The sequence below is a fragment of the Carcharodon carcharias genome, chromosome 20, assembly GCF_017639515.1.
Source record: "Carcharodon carcharias isolate sCarCar2 chromosome 20, sCarCar2.pri, whole genome shotgun sequence".
Lineage (NCBI taxonomy): Eukaryota > Metazoa > Chordata > Chondrichthyes > Lamniformes > Lamnidae > Carcharodon > Carcharodon carcharias.
In genome coordinates, this window is record NC_054486.1 from 19,905,153 (window position 1) to 19,931,235 (window position 26,083).

The following is a 26,083-nucleotide window of genomic DNA, read 5'->3' on the forward strand; positions in this document are numbered from 1 at the left end:
CATCAGTATGAGGGCGATGTTGGGCACGTTTTTTCCCCCCTTATCTAGAGGCTTGTACATAGTGTCCCTGCGGACACGATCCATTTTCAACCTCCAGATAAAGTGAGAGATGGCTCGCGTGATCACCACCACACAGGAGTGTGGGATGGGCCAGACCTGCGCCACGTACAGCAACAGCAAGAGTGCCTCACACCTGATGACCAGGTTCTTATCCGCAATGGAGAGGGAGCGTCGCTCCCACATGCCCAGTTTCCTTTTCGCCATAGACACTCGCTCCTTCCAGTTTCTAACGTGTGCCCTGGTCCCTCCGAACCATATCCCCAGCACCTTCAGGCCGTCAGCCCTGACAGTGAAGGGGACAAAGGATCGGTCAGCCCAGTTCCCAAAGAACATGGCCTCGCTCTTCCCACGATTTACCTTGGCTCCTGAGGCCAGTTCGAACTGATCGCAGATGTGGATAAGTCTGTGCACCGACAGCGGATCCGAGCAGAAAACGGCGACATCGTCCATGTACAGGGAGACTTTGATCTGAGTGCCTCCACTGCCTGGGATCGTCACTCCTCTTATGCCCGGATCCTTCCTGACGGACTCAGCAAAGGGTTCTATGCAACACATGAAAAGAACAGGCGAGAGAGGGCAGCCCTGCCTGATTCCAGATTTAATAGGAAAGCTATCTGATTCCCACCCATTAATCTAGATTGCACTACTGATGTTAGTGTAGAGCAGTTGGATCCAATTGCGAATTCCGTCCCCAAACCCCATTTTGGAGAGCACATCCACCATGTAGGTGTGCGATATTCTGTCAAAGGCCTTCTCCTGATCCAGGCTAATGAGGCAGGTGTCCACACCCCTGTCCTGCACATAGGCAATCATATCCCTGAACAGCACGAGGCTGTCGGAGATCTTCCTGCCCGGCACAGTGCAGGTCTGGTCAGGGTGAATCACCAGTTCCAGAGCGGATTTGACCCGATTGGCGATGACCTTGGACAGAATCTTATAGTCCACATTCAACAGTGAAATGGGTCGCCAATTTCTAATTTCCTCCCTTTCCCCCTTGTGCTTGTAGATGAGGGTGATAATGCCTTTTCTCATGGATTCTGATATACTGCCGGCCAGGAGCATACTCTCGTACACTTCTAGCAGGTCCGGGCCGATCCAGTCCCACAGAGCCGAATACAACTCCGCCGCCAAGCCGTCGCTTCCGGGAGTTTTACTCTTCTCGAAGGACTCAAGGGCCTCAGTCAGTTCGTCACGAGTTAGCGCTTTGTCCAGACTCTCCCGTATACTAATAAAAACAAAAAACTGCGGATGCTGGAAATCCAAAACAAAAACAGGATTACCTGGAAAAACTCAGCAGGTCTGGTAGCATCGGCGGAGAAGAGAAGAGTTGACGTTCCGAGTCCTCATGACCCTTCGACAGAACTAGGTGAATCCCAGGAAGGGTTGGAGGAAGTGAGAGGAGTTGAAGGAGAAATTGTTCAGTGTGAGAACAAGTTCAGTCAGACGGAGGAGAGTAGTGGTGGATGGGGATTGTTCGGGCCTCTTTTCGAGGAAGAAGCTAAGGGCCCTCAGACCATCCTGGTGGGGGATGGAGGTGTAGAGGGATTGGACGTCCATGGTGAAAAGGAAGCAGTTGGGGCCAGGGAACTGGAAATTGTTGATGTGACGTAAGGTGTCAGAGGAATCACGGATGTAGGTTCATCAAGCCATTGTTTCCAGGACTGTCACTGACCTCATCTCCTCTGGGGATCTTCCTCCCACAGCTTCCAACCTGATAGTCGCCCAACCTCGGACGGCCTGCTTCAACCTCCTACCCAAAATCCACTAACAGAACTGTCCTGGTAGACTGATCGTGTCAGCTTGCTCCTGCCCCACAGAACTCATCTCTCGTTAGCTTGACTCCCTTCTCTCTCCCCTTGTCCAGTCCCTTCCCACCTACATCCGTGATTCCTCTGACACCTTACGTCACATCAACAATTTCCAGTTCCCTGGCCCCAACTGCTTCCTCTTCACCATGGACGTCCAATCCCTCTACAACTCCATCCCCCACCAGGATGGTCTGAGGGCCCTTAGCTTCTTCCTCGAACAGAGGCCCGAACAATCCCCATCCACCACTACTCTCCTCCGTCTGGCTGAACTTGTTCTCACGCTGAACAATTTCTCCTTCAACTCCTCTCACTTCTTCCAAATAAAAGGTGTGGCTATGGGTACCCGCATGGGCCCCACCTATGCCTGTCTCTTTATGGGTATGTGGAACATTCCTTGTTGCAGTCCTACTCCGGCCCCCTTCCACAACTCTTTCTCCAGTACATCGATGATTACTTCGGTGCTGCTTCGTGCTCTCGTCGGGACTTGGAAAAATTTATTAATTTTGCTTCCAATCTCCACCCCTCCATCATTTTCACGTGGTCCATCTCTGACACTTCCCTTCCTTGACCTCGCTGTCTCAATCTCTGGTGATAGACTGTCCACCAATATCCATTACAAGCCTACCGACTCCCACAGCTACCTCGAATACAGCTCCTCACACCCCGCTTCCTGTAAGGACTCCATCCCATTCTCTCAGTTCCTTCGCCTCCGTCGCATCTGTTCAGATGATGCTACCTTCAAAAACAGTTCCTCTGACATGTCCTCCTTCTTCCTTAACCGAGGTTTTCTACCCACGGTCGTTGACAGGGCCCTCAACCGTGTCCGGCCCATCTCCCGCGCATCTGCCCTCACGCCTTCTCCTCCCTCCCAGAAACATGATAGGGTCCCCCTTGTCCTCACTTATCACCCCACCAGCCTCCGCATTCAAAGGATCATCCTCCGCCATTTCCGCCAACTCCAGCATGATGCCACTACCAAACACATCTTCCCTTCACCCCCACTGTCGGCATTCCGTAGGGATCGTTCCCTCCAGGACACCCTGGTCCACTCCTCCATCACCCCCTACTCCCCCCACCTATGACACCACCCCATGCCCACGCAAAAGATGTAACACCTGCCCCTTCCCTTCCTCTCTCCTCACCGTCCAAGGGCCCAAACACTCCTTTCAAGTGAAGCAACATTTCACTAGCATTTCCCCCAACTTAGTCTACTGCATTCGTTGCTCCCAATGTGGTCTTCTCTACATTGGAGAGACCAAACGTAAACTGGGCGACGGCTTTGCAGAACACCTGTGGTCTGTCCGCAAGAATGACCCAAACTTCCCTGTCGCTTGCCATTTCAACACTCCACCTTGCTCTCTTGCCCACATGTCTGTCCTTGGCTTGCTGCATTGTTCCAGTGAAGCCCAATGCAAACTGGAGGAACAACACTTCATCTTCCGACTAGGCACTTTACAGCCTTCCGGACTGAATATTGAATTCAACAACTTTAGGTCTTGACCTCCCTCCTCCATCCCCACCCCCCTTCTGTTTCTTCCCCCTTTCTTTTGTTTTTTTCCAATAAATTATAGATTTTTCTTTTTCCCTCCTATTTGCATTATTTTTAATGCCCACTAGAGCTGTACCTTGAGTGCTCTACCATCCATTCTTAATTAGCACATTCGTTTAGATAATATCACCAACTTCGACACCTATGTGTTCTTTTGTTCTGCCGTCTGTGACATCTTTTGATGATCTGCTTCTATCACTGCTTTTGCCTACAACCACACCCCTCCCCCCCCCAACCCCCAACCACCTTAAACCAGCTTATATTTCAACCCTTGCTGGGATTCACCTAGTTCTGTCGAAGGGTCATGAGGACTCGAAACGTCAACTCTTTTTTTCTCCGCCGATGCTGCCAGACCTGCTGAGTTTTTCCAGGTAATTCTGTTTTTGATCTCTCCCGTATACTGTCGTCTAAGACCTCCGTGATAGAGGACAGGAAAGACTGGGAGGCTGTGCTGTCTGTGGGCTTCACTTCATACAATCCGGCATAAAAGGATTTGCTGATCCTCAAAATGTCGGACTGTGATGACTTTACTGAGCCATCTTCTTCCTTCAGGCTGCTGATCACAGAGCTCTTTCTGTGTACCTTTTGGAAGAAGAAACGTGAGCATGTCTCGTCCTGCTCCACGGAGCGGACTCTGGAACGGAAGATGATCTTGGAGGCCTCCGAGGCAAAGAGCGAGGCTTGCTGGCTCTTCACCTCTTGGAGTTCCTCCTTGACATCGACCCCCATCGACTGCAGCCGGAGCAGATTCTGCATGTTTTTCTGGAGTCTGGACATTTCCCTCTGTTCCTTTCTAGCTTTCTGGGTGCCTTTGAGGATGAAAAACCTCTTGATGTTTCCCTTGATCGCTTCCCACCAGTGTGTCAGGGACTCAAAGTGGGGTTTCATGGTTCTCCAACCTTTGTAATCCCTCTTGAGCTCCTCAATGTTCTCTGAGGTCAGCAGTTTCACATTTAGCTTCCATGCCCCCCTGCCAACCCTCTGGTCCTTCTCTAAGTGACAGTCAGCCAGTAGGAGGCAGTGGTCAGAGAAGAACACCGGCTTGACGTTGGTGGATCTGACTGTGAATGCACGGGACACAAACAGGAAATCTATCCTGGAACAGATGGACCCGTCAGGCCGCAACTAGGTGTATCTACGCTGCGCTCCGTCTGCAGGGTTGCTGAAGACGTCGTGCAGCTTGGCATCCTTAATTGTTTCCATCAGGGATCTGGATGTAGCATCCAATCTGCTGTCGGCCCTGCCGGATTGTCCAGCCGCATCGATGATGCAGTTGAAGTCACCGCCCAGAATGACCGGCCTGGAGGTTGCCAGCAGCAGCGGGAGCTGCTGAAAAACCTCCAGCCGCTCAGCCCCTTGTAACGGGGCGTAGACGTTAATTAACCAGAGTGGAGCATTCTTGTACATTACGTCTGCTACGATGTGGCGCCTGCAGACCACCTCCTTAACCTGGGAGATGGTGAAGCTGCCTCCCCGCAGCAGAATACCCAGGCCGGAGGAACGAGAGTCGTTTCCTCCCGACCAGATCGATGGCCCATGGGACCACCATCGTGACCATTGCCTGTAGGAGCTGAGGTGCGGTATCGCACACTCCTGCAGAAACAACAGGTCACCTTTGACCTTGGCAAGGTAGTCCAAGGTCGCAACACATCGCGTAATAGATTTAATGCTACGCACGTTTATGGATACAATCTTTACACCCATTTTAAAGCAGTTAGTTGCTTACCAAACCTGTTGTCTCAGAGTTCCAGACCTTTGGTCTGCTCCTTCATGCCCGTAGTGTGCTCAAATTGCTTCACTTTGGATGGGCTGAGGAAAGCGTCCTAAACCTCCCCATTGGCGGTGTTCTGCTCGGGTGGCACCTGGGGGTCCGTGCAGAGAGCGGGGTTTGAAATGTCCTCTGTTGGAGAAGTTTCTTCAATCCTCTCCCCCTCTGGGGCGTTTCTGCTCCCAGCTTCTCGGAGCTGGGGTGCGCTGAGCGCCTCACTGTTCCCAGATTCCTGGGGTTGTGGTACACTGGCCTCTTCGGGTTGTGGGCAAAGTTGGGGTGCGCTGGTCTCCTCATTGTCTCCAATGTTCTGGAGCTCGGGTGTCTCATCCTCCAACTCCCTAGCGTTTTGCTGCTTCTTCTGTTGGCGCCGTCCTGGCTCTTCTTCGTTCGAAGAGCTACTGCTCTTATTATCCGTGTCGCATAGGAGACGCCTCTTGACTCTTGTCTGGGAAGTGGCTTGGTTTCTTTTTAGCCCCTTCTTCCTTTTGGCTCTCTTCACCAGCTGCCACTCCCCCTGCTGCTTTCCCACTGCTGCCTCCTCCTCCTCCGTTGATTCGCTCTCCTGAGGAGTGGGAGGTTCAGGGGGCAGTGCTGTTGGTTGGCCGTCTGTTGCCCCAATCTTTTCCTCCACCTTGTCTCTCTCTGTGTCCTCTTTTGTCCCGTTGTTCTCCCTGGGGGCCTTGGTAGTTGGAGTGACACGAGGCATTGCTTCTGCTTCCCCCTCGTTGGCTTTGGCTGCCTGTGCATAAGTACGGCAACGTTTGGGGCAGGTCTTGTAGAGGTGACTTGCCTCGCCACACAGGTTACAGCACTTAGCCTGTTTACAATCTTTTGTCTGGTGCCCTTCCTGTTTGCAGTTCTTGCAGAGGACAGCACTGCAGTTGGCTGCCACATGACCAGACTTGCCGCATGAGCGACAAAGTTTGGGTTGCCCAGCGTAGACAAGGTAGCCACGGCTTCCCCCGATAGCGAATCTGGAAGGGGGGTGGAAGACGGCTCCCTTACCGTCGGTCTTGAGCGTTACCTTAACCTGGCGTTTACATGTCCAGATCCCCAAATCATCTCTAACCTCGGTGCAGCTCCCAACCTTATCGAAGTACCTGGTAAGGAAGGTGAGCACGTCAGCGACAGGGACGTAGGGGTTGTACAGATGCACCGTTGCAACCCGTTCACGATGCAACAGTAGAGCAAAGAGTGGCTCCGCCGTCAGGATCTTCATTTCTGGCAGGTCTTTCTTTTCCTCAAACACCTTCAGGAGTTTGACACAAGCTGCCACGTGCTTGAAGGTCACATCAAAGAAACCAGCGCTGGGGAAATCCTGTAGGCAGTAGATCTCCGCAGCCTCGAAACCACACAGCTTGAATAGGATCCTCTTGGTGAAGAAGGTCCTATCCAATCCTGTTCCTTGCTCGCTGCCCTTCACCATGACTCGGATGGTGTTAGGTACCCCATGGTAAGGAGTTCGACTGGTTATAGCCATTGCTCTTTCCCTGGCAGAAACGCGATGAAGGTCTCTCCCCTGCCAGGTAACTGTTGCAATAACACTCAAGAAACTAAACACAATCCAAGACTCAATATGCTATTTGATCTGGGCCTCTACCATTGAACTCAGTATACACCCTTCCACTGTCAGTTCATGGTAGCTACAATTTTTACTGTCTAAAGGATGCACCACAAAAATTGCTCAAGTTTACTTTGATAGGCTGTCCCACCGCATGATCTTAGTGCAAAGAAAGTTGAGAGCAGCAGTATTGTGGGAACATATTCAAATTTTTCTCCAATTGCACATCATCTTGTCTTGAACATTTTCACTATTGTTTCACCATTGCTCGGTCAAATACTGCAACTCTACCTAACATCATGGTAGGAGCACCGTCTCAATGGGTGCAGTGGTTCTTGGAGAAAACCCTCCGTCACCTTCTCAGGGCAATTTGGGTTAGGCAGTAAATGTTCTGTAGCCTGTATCCATCAAACTCTGAGAACAAATAAAAAGTTCTGTCCCACGGGTGATTATGAAGCATGAAGAATATTCTATCTGTTGAGGCTGAAGCTAAGGCACACTAGAGTCCTCTTCTGCACTGGTATGATATTCTTTTTCCATTTCCTGCACCAGCCATCTTAGCGCTTCTTTGGCAATTTATGGGTTTATGGCTTTGGGCTGTAAATGCTACTTTCCAAAGGAAGGTTTAAGCTAGCTATGATAGATCACATCCTTTGGAGAAAGTAGATGCTCATTCCTTCTGTTTGGGCTACACTCTAGTTCGGGTTGCAGATGTACATTTACCCATTTTGTCATCCACTTGCAATCATTCTTTTATTCTCACTATTTTCATTCATGCATCAAAATTTTTGCCTCCCACAACTTGATAGTTGGAGAAGACTAAGCATGTTGTAACTGAGTTGCCACCCAGCTGGTGACTTGCTTCAAAAAATACTTTCAGTTAGAAAATTACACTTTTTATTCATTCATGGGTTGTAGGTGTTGCTGGCTAGGGCAGCATTTAATGCCCATCCCTAATTGCCCTTGAGAAGGTGGTGGTGAGCTGTTTTCTTGAACTACTGCAGTCCATGTGGCGTATGTACACCCACAGTTCTGTTAGGGAGGGAGTTCCAGGAATTTGAACCAGTGACTGCGAAGGAACGGTGATATATTCCCAAGTTAGGATGGCGAGTGGCTTGGAAGGGAACTTTCAGGTGGTGGTGTTCCCATGTATCTGCTGCCCTTGTCCTTCTAGATGGCAGCGGTGTGGATTTGGAAGGTGCTGTCAAAGGAGCCTTGGTGATTTGCTGCAGTGTATCTTGTAGATAGTACACACTGCTGCCACTGGGCATTGGTGGTGGGGGGAGTGAATGTCTGTGAGGGGATGTCAATCAAGTGGACTGTTTGTCCTGGATGGTGTCAAGCTTCTTGTGTTATTGGAGCTGCAGTCATGCAGGCAAGTGGAGAGAGTTCCATCACACCCCTGAATTGTGTTTTGTAGATGGTGGACAGCCTTTGGGAGTCGAGAGCTGAGTTACTCACCACAGAATTCCGAGCCTCTAACCTGCTCTTGTAGCCACAGTATTTATATGGCTAGCCCAGTTCCGTTTCTGGTTAATGATAACCCCCAGGATGTTAGTGTGGGTATTCAGTTATGGTAGTGCCATTGAATATCAAGGCGTGATGGTTAGATTCCCTCTTGTTGGGGATGGTCATTGCCTGGCCCTTGTGGCACAAATGTTATTTGCCACTTATCAGCCCAAGCCTGAATGTTGTATGGGTCTTGCTGCATATAGACATGGACTGCTTCACTATTCTGAGGAGTCACGAATGGTGCTGAACATTGTACAATCATCAGCGAATATCCCCACTTCTGACCTTATGATGAAGGGAAGGTCATTTGAGCAGTTGAGCATGGTTGGGCCTAGGACACTACCCTGAGGAAGTCCTGCAATGATGTCCTGAAACTAAGATGATTGACCTCCAGTAACCACAACCATCTTCCTTAGTGCCAGGTATGACTCCAACCAGCAGAGAGTTTCCCCCTGATTCTCATTGACTCCAGTTTTGCTAGGGCTCCTTGGTGCCACACTCAGTCAAGTGCTGCCTTGATGTCAAGGGCAGTGACTCCCACTTTGCAGTTCACCTTTTTTGTCCATGTTTCAACCAAGGCTGTAATGAGGTCAGGAGCTTGGTGACCTTGGCAGAACCCAAACTGAGCATCAGTGGCAGGTTATTGCTAAGCAAATGCCACTTGATAGCACTGTTGATGACTCCATCCATCACTTTGATGATATCAAGAGTAGGCTGATGGGGAGGTAATTGACCAGGTTGGATTTGCCCTGTTTTTTGTGTGCAGGACATACCTGGACAATTTTCCACATTACAGGGTATATGCCAGCGTTGTTGTACTGGACCACCAGCTTCTCAAGAGCTACTGGAGATGGGCAATAAGTGCTGGCCCAGCCTGTGAAGCCTACATCCCGTGAATGAATAAAAATAAAATGGAACAGCTTGGCCAGGGACTGGCAATTTCTGGAGCACAAGTCTTCAGTATTATTGCCGGAATATTGTCACCACCTGTCACAGATCCAGTCTAGCACCTATGTCCTTTTGGACACAGCAGCTCTGTCTGTCATGGTGCCACGGAGCCACCCTTAACGATGGACATTGAAGTCCCCCATTCAGAATATATTCTGCACCCTTGCCATCCTCAGTGCTTCCTCCAACTGGCGTTCATCATGGAGTAATCCTGATTCTTGAGCTGGGTTGGGGTGGGTGGTGTCGGTGGGAGTATGTGGTAATCAGCAAGAGGTTTCCTTGCCCATTTTTGACCAGATATACCATGAGACTTCATTGGGTCCAGAGTCGATGTTGAGGACACCACTGTGCCCTTGCCACCTCTGCTGGGACAGAACATACCCAGGGATGGTGATGGTGGTATCTGGGACATTATCTGTAATGTATGATTTCATGAGCATGACTGTCAGGCTGTTGCTTGACTAGTTTGTGAGACAACTTTCCCAATTTTGGCACAAGCCCTCATATTAGTAAGGAAAACTTTGCAGGGTCGACGGGGCTGAGTTTGCCAGTGTCGTTTCCCGTGCTTAGGTCGATGCCAGCTGGTCCATCCGATTTCATTTCTTATTGACTTTATATTGGTTTGATATGACTGAGTGGCTTGCTCGACCATTTCAGAGGGCCTTTAAGAGACAACCATATTGCTGTGGATCTGGAGTCGCATGTAGGCCAGACCAGGTAATGACAGCAGATTTCTTTCCCTAAAGGGCATTAGTGAATCAGATGTGTTTTTACAACAATCGACAATGGCTTCATGGTCACCATTAGACTTTTAATTCCAGGTGATTTTTGTTGAATTCAGATTCCATCATCTGCCATGGTGGCATTTGAACCTGGGTCCCCAGTGCATTACCCTAGGCCTCTGGATTATTAGTCCACTAACAATACTACTACGCCACTGCAGCTCCTAAGGAACATATGATTTGTTAGATGAAAACAGACTAAGATTCATTCATTTTGCATTCTACCATCATGGTAGTCACATGATACCATGATAATGGAGTTGTTAATCATCAGAATCAATCTCAGTCTATTAGTCTGCAACAGAAGGGGCCCGATTTTCTTTTGACTGCGGGGTCGGGTCAGCTGGCAATTTTCCCCCTCCCTGCTGAAGTGCTGTCAGCAAGCTTCAGGCCGTTTTGAAAGATGCCGCTTAGATAGGGGTGGTGCCTACCCACCTGCAAGTGGCGGCCAGCCATTTAAACCAATTAGAAGGGCAAATGAAGCCACTCTTCCAATGGTATCGCTGGAACCCTACCCCGCTGAGGCTGGAACCCGGCAGACCAGAGGAACCGGCACTCCGTTATTGAGTTTGAGCTCCCCCACAGTCGTAATAACCGTAGGATCACTGCTGCGGTCAGAAGCTGCCCTGTGGAAGTTCCTAGTTTCCCCCTCCACAATGATGGTCTGGCAGCTGTGCCTGTGTTTTATTTTAATATTTTGATAATGGCTCAGAAGGTACTTCCATCTTGAGACACCCTCTTTGCTCTTAATTACATCGGCAGCACCCACCTCCGACAGTGGGGCTGCCGATCTGTTCAGTGTTGGGGGACCTCTTATTGGCCCTCCAACCTCAGGAGCTCGTCTGCTGTCCTTAGTTGGAAAGCGAACGTGCCAACTGACCATTAATTGGACATCTTGAAAATTGCATCAGGCGCCAGTGTGATGCAGGCCGGGACCCCAAAATGCTTCCGCCAACTGTCCCAACCCAAAAATGAAAATTCAACCCAAGATAAGGAAACCCCCCCCCCCCCCCCCCCACCCCCCCCAGTGATGGGAGAGCTTGGGTCCAAGTTACCTGCTCATTGTAAGCATGCCATCACATGACAAGCCTTAAATTATACATATACTATATCCCAAAATGCTTTCAGAAATAATGGAATTGTGAAATGCTGCTTTGATATGCCTTTACACAGTGTATCTTCATTTGACACCAGGCAATGCAGTTACTTACTGAGATGAAGGATTGAAAAGATTCATGATTATTTCGTATACAGTGCTCCTTGGCAAGTTTCTGTGGAATTCATGTTTTGCAGCTACTATTTGTGTTTGGTATTTATAAATCCGATTATATGTGAGCCACTCTTTTCACCCTCAGAAGAGTGTCCCCTTGTGAACCAATGTGGATTTTTCTCTTCATGTCAGCAAGCTCAGTGCCTCATGGAAGGAGAATTGTCAAATTATGAATGGTTTTATGTTTAACTTGACACTTTCATTCTGCATGGCTCATTTCCATTCATTTTCACAAAATTAAATGCAATGGATCTCAAAACTGGCACCTTGAATATATTTATTGATATTTTGAAGCCTGTTTTCCCAAAGAGAATAATTCATTCATGAGAGTTTACAAAATGTTTCACCTTGACTTAAAGGTAGCATGTGGGTTATTTTTTCCCTCCTTTTTGATTTCAGCTTCTTAGGAAACGACACATTGGGAATGATATTGTGACCATAGTACTACAAGAGCCTGGAGCCATGCCCTTCACTCCAAAGAACATTCGCTCCCATTTTCAGCATGTGTTTGTCATAGTGAGAGTGCACAACCCTTGTACTGAAAATGTCTGTTACAGGTGAGAAAAATGAAAATGCTTTTGTGTTATGGAAAATTGGTCTTTTTAGTAATTAGAAAAAAATGTTGGCTGGTGATGGCAGGTGTAGTTCCTTGAGTTACAGCCAGAGATTTGGAGCATTGACTCCACAACATGCCAAGTTTTGCCTTGATGTTCAGTCCTAACCCTGGGAAGGGGTGGAGTTTGATCCCCGGACCCCTGACCCCCATGGTGGTGGTGGTGCCTAAGAATTCTGCCTGGCCAGAGTTAAACCTGCAAAGTGGGTTAAATCAGAGTCTGCCAGCCTCATTAAGATATCTAAACTGCCATCTCACCTCCTGGGATTGGGTTGGCAGCCTTCCTTGTCTGGCTTCTATTAAACTCTAAATTGAGCAGGTTGGAACTGATTGTGGTTTGATTTGAGATTTTTAAAATGTTAACATCTCACCTGACCGCCTACCCATCTGTTTTTTTTGGGGGGGCGGGGGGGGGCGTTGGGGGGGGGAGTGGTGGGTGAATATTCATCCAATAATTTCTTCCCAGGCTATCACTTCAAGACGTATAATTTGCACACTACTTCTCCCTACCATTGCTAGTCTGAGGACATGTCTGGTCGTTGCTCAGAGTCCAGCCCTGATTGCAACTATGGATGAAATTTGGAGCCTCTTATACGTGAGGAAATGCATATCGATGCTTCTTTGCGTTCCGGCTTGATGCCAAACTGTCAGTGCTTGACAGAATGTGTAGTTTTTAATGATGGGTATAAGTCTTTGTTTTTTGTGTGCAGAACAATTTAGTGACAGTGATATTTTCTGCTGTCAAGTAGTGCTGTTTGGTATGAAGAGTGAGTGACACATCTCAAGTTTTGGAAATTCCATACCTGAAATACTTTTGTCTGGAAACTAGGGTGGATAGAAAGAGTATTAGCATTCACACCAGAAAAAAAAAGTATCGGGTGTGCCAAGGTCAATAGCAACTGCTTCAGTCTTGCCATAAAGTAAAAAATGACATTTTATTTTTTATAGTGTCGCAGTGGCAAGGTCAAAAGATGTGCCTGCATTTGGCCCACCAATTCCAAAAGATGTCACCTTCCCCAAGTCATCTGTCTTCCGGGACTTTTTACTTGCTAAAGTGATCAATGCAGAGAATGCAGCTCATAAGTCAGAAAAGTTCCGTGCCATGGCAACAAGGACACGGCAGGAGTACTTGAAAGATCTGGCAGAGAACAGTGTCACTAACACACCAATCGACCCTTCTGGGAAGTTTCCTTTTATTTCTTTGGCAACAAAGAAGAAAGAGAAATCAAAGCCTTACGCCAATGCCGAGATGTATAGCCTGGGAACAATTGTGTGGAGTGTCCGCGCAGAGGACTACAGCTGTGCTGCTGAAATCGACTGTTTACTGGGCATCTCCAATGAGTTTGTGGTGCTTATTGAAGAGAGTTCCAAGCAAGTAGTGTTCAATTGCTCCTGCAGGGATGTTATAGGATGGACTTCAAATCTCACAACCATTAAAATCTTCTATGAGCGAGGAGAGTGCATTTTTGTCCGGACTTTTAATAATGTCGAGGAAATTAAGGAGATAGTCAAAAGGCTGGAGGTAAGCCACCATTTCATTATTATAGCTTTCCCCTGCTGAATACATGTTCTAATAGCGCGTTTTCAGTTTGAGCACGATTTGTAAATTGGGGAACTTGCCCAAATGGTGATGCCTCCATTTTTGTTTTAGCGAGGTTCTGCACATGCACCAAGAACCACGTTGTAACTGTGCACGTTCAGCCTTCTTTAAAATGCACTGCCGCTTCGCTTGCCATCTCACTTGCTCCTACTTACTCCCTCCCGCTCACCACTTCCTGCCCCCTCCTACTTGTTGCCCCGCTCGCCACTTCCCCCTCCCCCTGAGAGCTTGAGAGAGGGGCAGTGAGTGGGAGGGAGCAAGGAAGGCATTATGAGAGGGGCAGTGTGATAGAGAGGATGTGGCTCAGGAGAGAGAAGCTGAGAGTGGAAAGTGGTGAGCAGGAGGTAAGTTAAGTTAGAGTTTTAAGGAATTTTAAAGATGGTTTTTGGGCCAATTAGATTCAAGGCAACCAATAGGTTTTTAATGCAAAAATTACAGGTTAGGAATGTCACCCACCCTTATTATATGTTTTCTGACGAGAGAGTGGTTTCTGTTTAGTGTATCCTTGTTTACACACCATCTTCTGGAAACAGTGCTAAACGAGGGCTTGCTATACTTTTAAAGCAATGATTTAAGCATTTCCTTTGCATTTTCTAAAGTTGCATGGTTTAACTGGTTTGAATCTGGGCTTATATCTGGTTGAATCGGTATGCACCCTCTTTTTTTTTAAAGAAGAAAATGCTACGAACATTTTTGTCTTCATTCTTTCCCGTTCAGTGTATTGTTTGAGCAGAAGTTGTGAAGCACCGCACGCCTGCTGATAATGTCATTCCGTGGATCTGGCCATAAGCTGAGCTCCAGTTCAGGGCCAAGTACAGTCGTCCTATTGCATTTGGTGTTCTAGATCTTCAGAAATCGGTAAACAAAGCAGGACTTCCCAGCATTTTTTTGAGTGTTGGGAGCGAACCTATCAATTCAGAATTGCTTCCATTAACTCTGCAATTTTGCTGCTGTTAAAGGCTTATTCCTTTTTGATATTTCTACCATTTTTGGTAGAGTTTTGCATTTGGGTTTTGGAACATTGGTGCTAGGGAAGGGTGCATTTTTTCACATTGGAAAGGCAGTGTAAATACTGACACTCACTTTAGGTGTAACATGACTGAATGCTTAAAGCTCATTCTACTGTGCTCCAGTAATGTGTTTCACCCCAATTTTAGGCTGTTTTGTGCTGAAACTCTGCTAAGGAGTGCTTAATGACATTTAACCTGAACTTTACAACCAACAGAGTTGAGAACTTTGTACAGGCCAACTAGACTCAACAAACCTGTTTATTTTTTCATAAATCAATCCAATGTTGCTCACATTTTTCAGTCTCATTCCCCTGAAAGCTGTCTAATTGTCCCTTGAACCTTTATATCCAGTAGGCCATCCAAGTATGAAAAAAACTATGAAAACACTGGGGAAAAAACATAGCCCTTTGAGTGAAAAAATCTGCCTGCTTCCCTTCTCGCTCCTTATTTTCGCCCTGTTCTCTGGTAATGGACTTTGTCATAGAAAACGTTTCGTCTCAATTAGCTTTGGATTTTTCAGAGCTTCAATTAAGAGGCTTTGAAGTCGTCTTTTCCCCTGAGGAAACTGGCTTCTAAGTAATATATTCTATTGCTATTTCCAATCCTCACCCAGTTGGGGTGTGTTGTGACAGACGTTGGTCAGGCCAGATAGTATTGATTAATGATTCACAAAAGGATTAATGGCTGTGATGTAATTACTGCTGCTATATAGGGTGATGGTCTAGTTGAATGCCAGAAAGTAACAAGATATAGCCAGCATTGAATTTTAGATTTATAGTCATTAAGACACTAATTGTGCTCTTGAAATGTGGGCAATAAATTGTGTTTTTGGTTGTTCTTGAGCATACTGTAATAGCTTTTTTTCCCCAAATGGTTTCTGCCTTGTTCTATTGATCATCTCGCAAGGATATCCTATGCGTGCTGCACCTTATGTTTCAAAGATTTTAGACACTGGTCTGAAGGTAATTTCCACAGTTAAGCTGAGAAATGGAATAAAACTTTGTTGTTTCATTTTGCGTGATTGTACTTTGGTGTAAAATTATCACAGAACTGTTGCACTCATAAATAATGCCAAGGCATTTAGGATTGTGAATGGAATAGTGGCAGCTGCAAATTACCAAGAAGCTGATTTACTTTCAATATATAAAAACATAAGAAATAGGAACAAGAGTAGATCATTCGGCCTCTCGAGCCTGCTCCACCATTCAATAAGATAATGCCTGATCATCTGTGTTTCGATTTCCACGTTCTCATCTAACCCTGATAATCTTTGATTCTCTTGCCTTACAAGAACTAACTTAACTCTGCCTTAAAAATATTCAACGACCCTGCCTCTACCACCTTCTGAGGCAGAGAGTTCAAAGTTGCACAACCCTCAGAAAAAAATTCTCCTCATCTCTGTCCTAAAAGTGTGGCTCATAATTTTAAAACAGTGCCCCCTAGTTCTGGACTCACCCACAAGAGGAAACATCCATTTGATGTCCACCTTGTCAAGGCCATTCAGGATCCTGTATACTTCACTCCTTTATTCTAAACTCCAGTCGAGTCCAAGCCGAGTCTGTCCAACTGTTCCTCATAAGACAACCCATTCAGTCCAGGTATCAGTCTAGTAGACCTCGTTCGAACTGCCTCCAGTGTGTTTACATCCTTCCTTAAATAAGGAGACCAAAACTGCACACAATATTCGAGGTGTGGTCTCGCCAATGCCTTGTATAACTGAAGCATTACATCCTTACTTTTATGTTCAGTCCCCCTCGTAATAAAAGATAGCATTCCATTAGCCGCCTTAATTATTTGCTGTACCTGCATACTAATTTTTTGGGACTCGGACTAGCACACCGAGATCCCTCTGCACCTCAGAATTATGCAGTCATTCCCCATTTCAGTAAAACTCTGCTATTTTTTGTTTTTCCTGCCAAAGTGAACAACTTCACATTTTCATACACTAAACTCCATTTGCCAGATCTTTGCCCACTCACTCAACCTATCTATATCCATCTGCAACCTCCAAGACCTCTTCACACCATAATTTCCTAGCTATCTTTGTGTCATCGGCAAATTTAGCTACCATGTCTTCACTCCCCTCATCTAAGTCATTGATGTAAATCGTAAAATGTTGAGGCCTCAGTACAGACTCCTGTGGGACTCTACTTGTCACATCCTGCCAATCAGAAAAAGGACCCATTTATGCATATTCTCTGCTTTCTGCCAGCCAGCCAATCTTCTATCCATGTTAAGTACAAAAGTACACCAGGTACTTTTGTTTTCTGTAATGATCTTTGATGTAGCACCTTATCAAATGCCTTCTGGAAATCCAAGAACATACGCCTACAGGCTCCCCTTTATCAACTGCACATGTTACTCGTTCAAAAAACCCTAATAAATTGGTAAACATGATTTTTCCTTTCACAAAACCATGCTGACTCTTCCCAATTGCCTTGAGCTCTTCTAAGTGCCCAGCTATAACCTCCTTAACGATTGATTCTAATAACTTCCCCACAACAGACGTCAAGATAACTGGCTTATAGTTTCCTGTTTTCTGCCTCCCTCCCTTCTTGATTAGAGGGGTTATATTTGCTGCTTTCCAGTTTGATTGAACCTTTTCAGAACCTAGCAAATTTTGGAAAATTAACACCAGCGCATCAACTACCTCATTAGCTGCCACTTTTAAGACCCTAGGATGTAGTCCATAGGGACCCGGAGACTTGCCAGCATGCAGCTCCATCAATTTGCTCAGTACCGTTTCCCTAGTGATTACAATTTCACCAAGTTCCTTTCTCCCTTCCTCCTCCTGATTTCCAGCTATTACTGGAATGTTTCTTGTATCCTCTAGTGAACACAAGCAAAATATTTGTTCATTTCTTCTGCCATTTCCTTATTATCTACTATTAACTCCCCACTGACACTCTCTAGAGGACCAACACTCACTACTTTTTTCCTTTTTAAATACCTGTAGAAACTCTTGCTATCAGTTTTTACGTTTCTAGCTAGCTTCCTCTCATACTCTAATTTCTTTCTCTTGATTAACCTTTGTCATTCTCTGCCAATCTACATATTCTATCCACTCATCTTTGCGGAGTTGTATGCTTTTTCCTTAAGTTTGATGCTTTCCTTAATTACTTTAGTAAACCACAGATGTTGGGTCCTTCCCTTAGAATTTTTCTTTATAATAGGAATGTACTTATTCTGAATTCTGTGAAATATCTTAAATATCTGCCATTGCTTCTCTATTGGTCTATCCTCTAGCCTAGTTTCCCAGTTCACTTCAGCTAGCTCAGCTTTCATCCCCACATTGTTGCCCTTATTTAAATTTAAGATACTAGTCTTAGACCCAATCATCTTCCTTTCGAAGTGGATGTAAAATCCAATCACCATTGTGGTCATTGCTACCTAGAGGTGCCTTTATTCTGAGGTCATTAATTAATCCTGTCACATTACACAATACCAAGCCTAATATAACCTGCTGTCTGGTTGGTTCCAGAACTTGCTGCTCTAAGAAACTATCTCAAAAGCAGTCTAAGAACTCCTCATCCAGGCCACTACTGCCAATCTGATTTTTCCAGTTTATGTGTAGATTAAAATCACCCATAATTATTGCTGTCCCTTTATCACAAGCACACAATATTTTCTCTTGAATACTTTGTCCTACACTGTGGCTACTGTTGGTGTTAATCTGAGGCACAGCTAATGATTCTATACTTCAGCGTGTGTGCGAGTGCATTAACTCTTGCACAGGAGACAATTTCTTGATGCTCCCCTCAAGCCAAAACAAGCATTAAAATCTCTAATTCTGAGCTCTTTCTTCATTGCTTAACAGTCTTGTCCTTACAACACCAGTGAAGCTCCTGCATCTCCTCTTTTGCTCTTTCATCCCAAAGATCTCTTTTACCTTTTGAAGCCCAATTCTGTCAAAACTTGTAAACTATATTTTCCATTCCCAAAAACTACTCTTAATCCATTCCTTCTATGAACTTGAGAATTGTGGAACATCTTGCCTCACTTGACCTTTTTCTATAATCCGCATGCTTGGGCTAAGTGCTACCTTTCTGCTGTTCACCTCTTATTGTGTTTGACCTTCATGGTTACTGGCACTCAGGTTTTCAGTAGAATGGGAGGAAAATGGTGCTCTGGGAGAATGTTGTTTTGGAACTAAGCGGCCACCTAATGTTCTAAAGTGGTGTCTGAGATGCTGGTGCGTACTTCTGACAGGAAATTTCATCTTGGAAAAGGAGTTTGCGTACAAGTCCATGTACGTCATGATTGCCAGTAGGATATGGACTGGCCAATTATGATGTCAGTAAGCAACCTGGATTTGACACCAGTGTTAACATTTTGGAATGCCGTAATCAGTCGTGACCTTGCATAGCTGAACATGATACAAAATGGCATGAAGGACATCCCACCACCGCTAATTAAAAGGATAATGAATGATCTGCAAATCAGTTGCAGGATTATCTCTTCAGCTGCTGGTGCAATTGGATTCATTTTTGGAGCTTTCCTGCAGTTGCCTAAAGTTTGCCTAGTCTAAAGGGAATGGTCTGGCTGCTGCTGAAGTACTTTTTTGTTGATTGAAAAGCTTAGGCTGAAACCAGTTGTTTCCAGACATTGGTGGTCTGGTAAGCTTTCCACTTGAGCGGAACAATGACTGCCAGAATGAGCAGAGGCCATGCAGAGCAGGACAAGATGCTAGAAGAAGGAGTTGGAGGAGAGAAGTGTACTCAGCAGGAGAAGTACATCTGTTGAGGGTCTTTATGAGTAATTCTCTTAACCTCTTCAAGGATCATTTCCTGAGACAACTTTGCTTCACTAAAGAAGCTGTGATCAGCGTCTGCCTCTGCCACAGCTACAACAGCAGCCTCAAAGCAGAGCTAGGACTGCATTATCTGTGGCTGTCAAGTTGACTGGCTCCTTCGCAACGACTGGATGTTTATTCTAGGCAACGACTGGATGTTTACAAGCAGACTGCAGCCTAAGGGACATTGCTGTGACTCTGAGTACAAGAGAGGCAGCCTCATCTCACTCCTGCTTGTGAGAAGCAAGCAGGAGTCAGAAGGGTTTTCACTGCCAGATTCCCCAATGTGCGCCTGATCAATAGCACCATGCGCACTTTTTCTGCGAGCCTTATGCCAGCTTGGCAATTTTAATGAAGTAAAAGGGACTCCATCTTTTTCAATGTGCAGTTGAGGTATGGCCACAAGCAGCAAATCATGCAACTAAATGCCCATTATCCCAGCATTAGTCAATATTCCTCCCTTCTGCGGCAGTCCTCTGTGCCACCTGTATTTGACCCACAGCTGGCTACTGAGTGACAAGCGCTCGCCTTTGATGACCTGGCTCACAATGCTGGCCTGGAACCCATGCACATGGGCATAACAGTGCTAGACTGAGAACATTATAGAACATGCCATTGCTGTCCTCCAGCATGCTTCCACTCCTTGGACTGCTTTGAAGGAGCTCTGTGCTGCTCAGTTGTGTGACTAGTGTGATTTGTAGTGACTTGCTGCACAACCTCGCCATCATGAGGGAACAGTCCTTGCCACCGCTTATCAGACGAGAAGCTGAGAAGCTGGAGCACAAGGAAGAGTGAGTGAGGGAGGGAGGGTAGCCATAGACAGCCCTTTTCTGCCTGGTCTGTACATGATAAAATAATTAATGAGTAATACCAGTAAGCTCAACAGCACCTCTCCGTTCACCAACAGTCCCGATCTCCTTACCTTTTCTCAATCGCTGACCATTATAGTGTCCTCGTGCTGACGATACAAAAATAAAAAAACACCATAAAATGCACATTCTAATCCAAATGTACAAATTTGATCATAATGCACATTGTAATAAACTAATCACATTTGTGCATTTCCTTAGAGCCTGCCTTCCATATGCCTTTGTTTGCCTCACAACAACTATTGGGTTCAGTGCCTAGCTGGAAATGTTCAGCAGATCTGGCAGCATCTGTGGAGAGGAAGAAAAGTTAACATTTCAAGTCAAATATGATTCTACTACAGAACTTCTCCTCAAAATTCTCATCTCATCCCTTGCAGCAGAACTAGTGTGTGACCTTGTTTTCTGGCAAGCAGATACTTGCACTACCCTTCTCTCTGCCCCCGCCCCACACACACACACACACACACACACACACACACACACACACAAACTCTGTGACTCCTGCACACTTGTGCCAGGTATCTCCCCACATTCGGATATCCCTTCGATCTTAGCCTGTGAAATACATTCAGTGTTAGTATCTGAGCTGGTGACTGTGAGATTGAGTGACAATGTTCCTGAGCAGGTTCCAGTTCTTGGGTATCTGAATTGGAAAAGGAGTATGGACTGAATCATGGTGAGGAGAAAGTGAGAAGTGTACACTTACCCACTGAGCAAATTAGCAGTCAGAAGAGATTGTAGGATGAGGCAGTAAAGGAATGAGAGAAGGAAGATTAGGTATGCTGATTCATCTTTGATCATTTCAGCCTCACCAATGGCCATAGCCTCAGTGCCCCTTTCCTTGATGGCAAATACTGTTTCCCTCCATGATGGGCTTAAAGCATGCAGGTGTACTTGGCTTAAAGTATGTCAGCGTGTTGATTCTCTTCCTGTCCTTTGCTACTGCCTGCTGTTACATGCCACCCTCTACTTGAAAGAGGCCAATGTGTCGATGGTGTCCTGCAATATGTTTTGGGTGGTGTGGCTGTCATGGATGAATAGCTGCCAATGTGTCCAAGTTGAGGGCATGAAGCTTGCAGCAATGCCAAGTGTGTGAAGGTAAGGTAAGATATAGGAAACCTGGGGTTGAATACTAATTGATATTGTTGAAGATGGTGGTGTCGTGTGGAGGCTAGTTGTTAGGTTAAGTCCTGTTAAGATGAACTCACTGACCGTAACAACTGTGAGGTTGTCAAATTTCTTCCTGCGCTGCATCCATGTACTTGGAGCAACATTCCTCTTATTGACCACTACCACACTTTCTTCCTTCTGACCATGTGTGCGGAGGGCTTCTTGTCCCAGTGTGAATATAGGACCGTTCCTCCTTTCCACTTCTTTCACCAAGACCTCCAGTGTATTGGTTGAAAACCTTAGTGCATGCACATCCATATGTTCAACCATTGTTCAAAGTACCAGAGCACAGAATTGATTTTCATTTCCACCATTTCTTGCAGCCATCCAATGCGCCTCCCCTTTAAGAGAGCTGTAAACCAGTGGTGGGCAACCTGTGGCCCAGGGGCCGCATGCAGCCCATCAGGGTTCTGAGTGTCACCCGTGAGACACTTTGTTGACTGTTGCCCACCCATGGGGTTGCCAGGTTCCGCTGGTTTCCTTCTGCATTGTTTTTTCCTACTAACATTGCTAAAGTCAAACACGTGCAAAGTAAGGGCACGTGAAGTGAGGTGCGTGTTGATTGCACATAGCATTGACTGAGGGCCGTGCGCTCCATCTGCATACAATCAAAGTGCTGCTTCAATCAACACGCCCTACAAATTCCTATTCATGGGGTCACAGTTAGTGCACATGCATGATTTCAATTTTGTGGCTCACTGATATGAAGGAGGGCCACTCATGAAGCCCACTCACTAGCTTAGGTTGCCCATAACTGCTGTAGACACATATATTGGGCCTCCTGCTGATGCTGGTGGACAGCGTGGGCAGTGCTGGCTGAACAGCGCAATCAGACCTGCTGAGTTTTTCCAGGTAATTCTGTTTTTGTTTCTAATCATTTACCTTGCTGCCTGCAACCTGATGAAGGGATGTGGGTTAACCATGTACTGTGTTGACCACACCCGCTGTTGGGTATTGGCTAATATATCCCCAGCTACTGTTTAAAAATCTGCACATTTACAGAAAATGATCCAACATACTGTCTGAGTGGCACCCAGCATATAAATCTGTACCCAATCAATCAGTGATTATATAGCATGCTTCATCCCCAACACCAAACAAAATACCTGTTCTATAGCATTTTAGGTGCCGTGTTTTTATTAATTGTTTAATGGTTGGTTGGGTGACACTTCCTATCTAGAGATCAAGCTAGTGTTAATTATGTGTTTTGTGTTGCAACAGGAAAATATTAATTCATGTACAGTTGAACATCAATTGTGGCATCACTCCAGATAAGAAGTTAAATGCCTCAAAGTACTGTTTTGTTTTGGTGAATCATTGTTTTTCATAAACTCATATTTGCAGTGCTTACAGTTGGTCTCCCTACTTGCATCTCCCATTTTTTTTTTACCAGGTAGAGATCTGTTTGCCGGTTTGGTTATTTAACCCATGGCTTCAGAACCCATTGATAGTTTTTAGTGGCAATTGTGCAGTCTAGAGCAAGTAGTTATTTTACTCTTTTATTAAATTGTATCTATACTTCAAACAATTCCTTGCATTAATGCAATGCTTCTCATGTTGGAAAGAAGCCTCACAATACTTTACTGTTCTGAGAAGAAAGCAAATGAAAGGCCAATTCATTAACGTTTTTACTATAATAAAAGCATAAATAGTGCACGGGTAAAAATGTATTTTTGACCCATTGCGGCTCACACTTTTTGTACTTTTGTTTGATGGATTATTGCAAACATTGATCATTATTTAAGCAAAGATTTCTAATGCCAGTTATAACGTTCTTTTATTTCCATCTTTGCCTCCTGGACCTACTTTCCTGAAGTACTTTGTGCTAAATTGCCACCCGTTTTCATAAAAGGGAAGCAAAGTCAACTCGGCCAGCCACAGAAATATTAACCTTGCATCAATAATTGAATAAGTTATCAGGATTAACCTTGAGGACAACCTCTAGAAAACAGAGCTGACAGCAGCTAACATGGATTTAGAAGCATAAGATGTTATCTGACCAAACTCCTTGACTTTTTTGAGAAACCTGCATCTCAGGTGGACTTGGAAAACCCAACAATATGGTACATTTCACATAGTTCCACACCAAAGGTTACTACATAAGTGTTGAAAGCTGTGGAGTTTCAGGATAATGCATGGGTGTACGGAATAAATTTGCTGAAGGATAGGAAACAAAAAAGGATGCAAGAATAAAGCCAGCAACTATAGGCCAGTCTGCTTAACCTTGCTTTTGCAAATGTTAATCCAGAACAAAATTAACAGTCACATGGACAAATGTGGATTAACTAAAAGCCAGAACGGATTTGTTAAAGGCAAGTACATGTTTAACTAACTTAATTGAGCTTTTTGATGAGGGAACAAAGAAGGTTGATGAGGGTAATGTGGTTGATGTGGTGCTTATGAACTTCCAAAAGGTTGTTTGATAAAGTGCCACAAAATAGACTTATCAGCCAAGTTGAGGCCCCCGGAGTAAAAGGGATAATGGTGGCATGGGTATGAAGCTGATTAAATGATAGGAAACAGAGCGCATTGTTGAGTGGTTGTTTTTTTGTACTGGAGGAAGATATACAGTAGTGTTCCCTAAGCACTGGGACCAAGGCTTTTCGTGTTAAAGACTTAGACTTGTGTGTATAGAACACAATTTCAAAATTTGTAGATGACAGAAAACTTGGAAATATTGTGAACCATGAGGAGGGGAGTGATAGACAGGTTGGTGGTATAGGCAGATGAAATCTAATGCAGAGAAGTGTGAAGTGACAAATTTTAGTTGGAAGAATGAGGTGAGGCAATGTAAACTAAAGGGTGCAATTCTAAAGGGAGTGCAGAAGCAGACAGACCTGGGGATAAATGTGCACAAATTACTGATTGTGGCAGGGCATACAGGATCCTGGGCTTTATAAATAGAGGCATAGGGTACAAAAACAAAGAATTTATGATGAGCTTTTATAAAACACTAATTCGGCCTCAACTAGAGTATCAAATCTGGGCACCGTACTTTAGGAAGGATGTGAAGCCTTTAGAGAGGGTACAGAAAAGATTTATGAGAATAGTTCCACCAATGAGGGATTCAGTTCTGAGGACAGATTAGAAGTTGAGGTTGTTCTCTTTAGAGAAGAGAAGGTTGAGGGGAGATTTGATAGAGGTGTTCAAAATCATGACGGGTCAAGACAGCGTAGATAGGGAGACACTGGTCCCTTTGGTGGTGGGGTCAAGAACTAGAGGACACTGATATAACATAATTGGCACAAGAGCCAAAGGTAACATTTGATAGTCTTTACACAGTGATTAGGATCTGGAATGCACTGCTTGAGCGTGATGTGGAGGCAGATTCAGTTGTGGCTTTCAAAAGGGGATTGGGTGAGCAGCTGAAGAGAGAAAATTTGCAGATTTTACAGTGAAACAGTGGGGGAGTTTGACTAGCTAAGTTGCAGGGAGCTGATAGGACTTGGTGGGCTGAATGGCCTCCTCCTATGCTGTAACCATTATATAGTTCTGCACCTGCTTGTTAGAAAATTTATATCAGGAGAAAGGTAAGTGCTGACACACGCCCCAGGAATCTGTTTTGGGCCACCAATGGTTTCAATTGATAAATTATGTATTTGGAAGTTTTGTACATACTAGTCAAATTTGCAGAACATCAAATGTATTAGTTAAATCTGAGGAAACCGCTTGGGGAATGCAAAATGAGTTGGGCAAAATATGCAAGTAGATGGAACAATGAGAGAAGAAATTCAATAGATGTGTGCAAATATTATAGATTAGAAAAAAGAGTAATAGCATTAGATAGTTAAAGATGAAGGTGAAGATGACCTAGAAGCTTTAATGGACTCTATTCAATATGCCCAGTCACTGCAAGCTACCAATCAACCCAGCTCATCGAACACTGAACTTTGATGTCAAAGTGGCAGAATACAGGTTGGAACCACTAATTTTTGCCAATACTCCTAGTACTCCTCAGCTATTGTCTCAGGTTGAAGCAGTCTATTCAGAAACTCCCAAGTGGAGTTTCCAATTCGAGCTTTATCATACTTCATCGAGCGTTAGCTTACTTCTGCCTCCCATTACATCACCTGTCTCAGCCTGTTGCCAAAATTCTCATCCATGACTTTGTCAACTCCCAACTCAACTATGTCAAAGCTCTCCTCACTGGCTTCCAGCCTGCACCCCATAGCTGCTCCAGAGCTCTGCTGTAAATTCCTAACCTGCACTAAGTCCCACTCCCCCATCACCCTAACCATTACTAACATGCATTGGCTCCCAATCCAATAATGCTTTGAGTTTAAAAACCTTGTGCTTTTGAATCCTTTCATATTGTCATTTCCTGTAATCTTCTCTAGCCCTATAACACCCTAAGAACCCTGCATTCCGCCAACTCTGGTCTTTGTGCAACGCAAAATCCCTGCAATAGGTAACCCTGCCTTAGCTGTAAGCTCTGACATCCTCTTCATTAAACTCTTCAGCCTGTCAATCCGCCTCTCCTCGTTTTAAGCCCTTCTTTAAAATGAACTCTCCTTAACCTTAAGCTTTTAGTTATCCTGCCTAATATTTCCTTCTTTGGCTTCGTGGAATTTTGTCTGGTTTATGCCTCTTTAGAGGGTTTAGGACTTTTTTCTACCTTGAATAGCTAAAGACAAAATAAATTGTCATTCTTGTTGATCTGACTAGTTTACACTGAATCCAAAGCATTATCTTAAAGATTGAAGCTGCCAAAGGCTATTCTGGTTTTCATAACTGCTATCAAGACAGTCATGCTCATTTTATAATGTTT

At 45.2% G+C, this 26,083-nt stretch overlaps 1 protein-coding gene across 10 annotated transcripts in view; it reads left to right on the top strand.

The window, feature by feature from the left end:
• Positions 1-26,083, top strand: part of sipa1l1 (signal-induced proliferation-associated 1 like 1) — a 383,121-nt gene that overhangs the window by 260,757 nt on the left and 96,281 nt on the right. For all 10 annotated transcript variants that reach the window (XM_041214398.1, XM_041214403.1, XM_041214397.1 and 7 more), the window contains 2 exons: positions 11,661-11,818; positions 12,823-13,396. In XM_041214398.1, the coding sequence (XP_041070332.1) occupies positions 11,661-11,818; positions 12,823-13,396 (732 nt within the window). The remainder of the gene's footprint in view (positions 1-11,660; positions 11,819-12,822; positions 13,397-26,083) is intronic.